Here is a 2,389-nt window from a genome sequence, read left to right as displayed (position 1 = left end):
AATCCATGAGATTTTAATAGGGTAAAGTACAATAAGATAGATATTTAATATCAGTTGTTTCAACAAATTAGTCAAAAACAAACCCCTGAGAAATCAATAGATAAAGAGATTGTAATAAAATTGGCCAGATGCTCAGCTGGTATAAATTGGTCATAGCTCCCCTGAATTCAGTGGGTCAGATTAAACAGATATGGGAAAAGGAGAGAGAAAGAGAAATGTGTGAATGACTTCATGGCCTGGTGCTCAGAGCACTCACTCTGGATGGAGGAGACCCAGGGTCCAGGCCCCTGTGCTCTATTGACTCTTGTACAACTTGTCCCAATGACTTTAATGGAGCCACACTGATTTAAAGCAGCTGAGGTTATCACAATGTGACCGTCAGTTACCTGACTTGAGAATGTCTCAAACACAAGTTAGCCACAGTTCTCTGCTCTTGGATTTAAAAAATATATATATTTAATTTAAGATCATCAGCACTACTTGAGAAACTTCAATTTCCCCAACGTTTTCCCCAGTGCTATTTTCACCTCCTTGTTTTTCAGGCTGTAGATTATGGGGTTTAACATGGGGATCAAGATGCTGTACTGGATGGAGACTATTTCATCCAGAACCACAGAGGAGACTGAACTGGGTTTTGTGTACTGGAGAAAACCTGTCAGGTACAACAAGCCAACCACAATCAAGTGGGAGCTGCAGGTGGAGAAGGCTTTACGCCTGCCCTCCACAGATTGTATCCTCAGGATGGTAGAGATGATGTAAATGTAGGAGATCAGCGTGAGGAGTGTTGGAGCAAAAGGGAGTGCCAATTCCTTGCTTTTGGCAACTTCTGCTTATCCGCCCAGTATCTTCCCAGCTAATCTTTGCATGTATGTAACCCTACTTAATGCACGTAGGCAAAATACATAGGAGAAAGATGTTAAGCGGAACCAACTTGTCTGTAAAAGGAACTTGAGAAATGGAAGCTCTGCATGAAAAGGATGTTTGTAACCTAGAGTTAGAGCAAGGGTTAACTATCTGAACTATTCGCTTATCATCTAGGCTGCTTCCTCCCCACGTACTCAGGATAGACGCTAGGCAGATGCATCCTGATTACCCCTAAAGAGGAATGTAAACAATGTATAGGCTAATGGAATGTATGCACGCTAAGTTGTTTGTTACAGAGTATAAGAAGGCTGACTCTGAGCTTGTAAGGTGTGTCCTCTTCCTTTGGCATTAGCCGAGAAAGAGGCACCCACTCAGCTGACCGAGAATAAAGGTTTGGTACCCGTCTTCCTGTCTTCCGTGCCTCCTTGGGGTAATTGAGTAGCTCCAGGGGGAAACGAGCCTATTTGGCTAACAGGAGGAAGGAGCTTGACTCAAATATCAAAACAGAAGTAAGAAGCACCACTTGATTTGTGAGGGTGTCAGTGCAGGACAGTTGTAACAGAGGAGGGAGCTCACAGCTGAAATGGTTGATTTGATTGGGCCCACAGAAATGCAACTTGAGGGCAAAAACTGTGTTCAGAAGGGCATGGAGGAAGCCCATGGTCCATGAACCACTTACCAGCTGAACACAGATCCCTTTGTTCATTGTCTGCACATAATGTAATGGATCACAGATGGCAGCATAGCGGTCATAAGCCATGGCTGAGAGAATGAAAACTTCAGCACTAACCAAGAGGATAAAAAGAAATATCTGGGCAATGCAGCCATTGACAGAAATAGTTTTGTGCTCCGCTAGGAAGTTCATCAGCATATTAGGCACCGTGACTGAGGAATAGCAGATATCAACAAAGGATAAATGGAAGAGAAAGAAGTACATTGGGGTGTTAAGATGAGAGTCAGCTCTTATCACCACCATGATCACTATGTTACTACCCAGAGTGATTAGGTAAATAATTAAAAACATTGAGAAGAGGAAAATCTGCATCTGTGGGTCACTGGAAAGTTTCCGGAGAATAAATTCGGTCACTGTGGTTTGATTTTCCATTGATATTTATTTGGGAAATCTGTAACCTGTAAGACCAATAAATGAATAAATTTAATTTAACACAACATAAGTGAACTAAAATTACATGCGGACATTATCTGTTCAGTTGGATGAATGCAAAGGGAGCCCTATTCTATCCTGTACAATATATATATTTGAGTAAATTTTAAGATTTTAAAATTTAGAGAAATAGACAGCAATGAACTGGTTGGAATTTGTATGTTGTACAGAGACAAAATATGCCAGATAGGGGCTGAAGTCCTCTTGTGTAACTGCCTCTTTAAGCCCCTAAACTGCAGAATCAGGCCCGACAGGTATTCACAAAATCCTTGCCAAGCTATGACTAAGGGACAGCCTGATGCAGGCCTCGCTTAGGGTCTCCTGTTGAATCTGTTCCACTGTGGTTAAATATTAAAAGTC

General features: G+C 41.8%; 1 protein-coding gene across 1 annotated transcript; it reads right to left on the bottom strand.

The window, feature by feature from the left end:
• Positions 1–476: 476 nt before the first annotated feature.
• Positions 477–1,969, bottom strand: LOC115641205 (olfactory receptor 1009-like). Its single transcript, XM_030544272.1, has 2 exons — positions 1,343–1,969; positions 477–782 (listed from the first exon to the last, which is right to left on the bottom strand). Exons 1-2 carry the CDS (start codon positions 1,967–1,969, stop codon positions 477–479), a joined length of 933 nt encoding a protein of 310 aa, XP_030400132.1.
• Between the last annotated feature and the right edge of the window lie 420 nt (positions 1,970–2,389).

This window comes from Gopherus evgoodei, unplaced genomic scaffold (assembly GCF_007399415.2).
Source record: "Gopherus evgoodei ecotype Sinaloan lineage unplaced genomic scaffold, rGopEvg1_v1.p scaffold_33_arrow_ctg1, whole genome shotgun sequence".
NCBI lineage: Eukaryota > Metazoa > Chordata > Testudines > Testudinidae > Gopherus > Gopherus evgoodei.
The sequence above is the reverse complement of the archived record's forward strand: the minus strand, read 5'-3'. Positions and strand labels throughout refer to the sequence as shown.

Coding starts and splice junctions, on each gene's coding strand:
- LOC115641205 (XM_030544272.1), bottom strand. CDS start 1,969: ATGGAAAATCAAACCACAGTGACCGAATTTATTCTCCGGAAACTTTCC. Junction 783..1,342: donor TATTTGAGTCAAGCTCCTTC/CTCCTGTTAGCC, acceptor TTTGCTCCAACA/CTCCTCACGCTGATCTCCTA.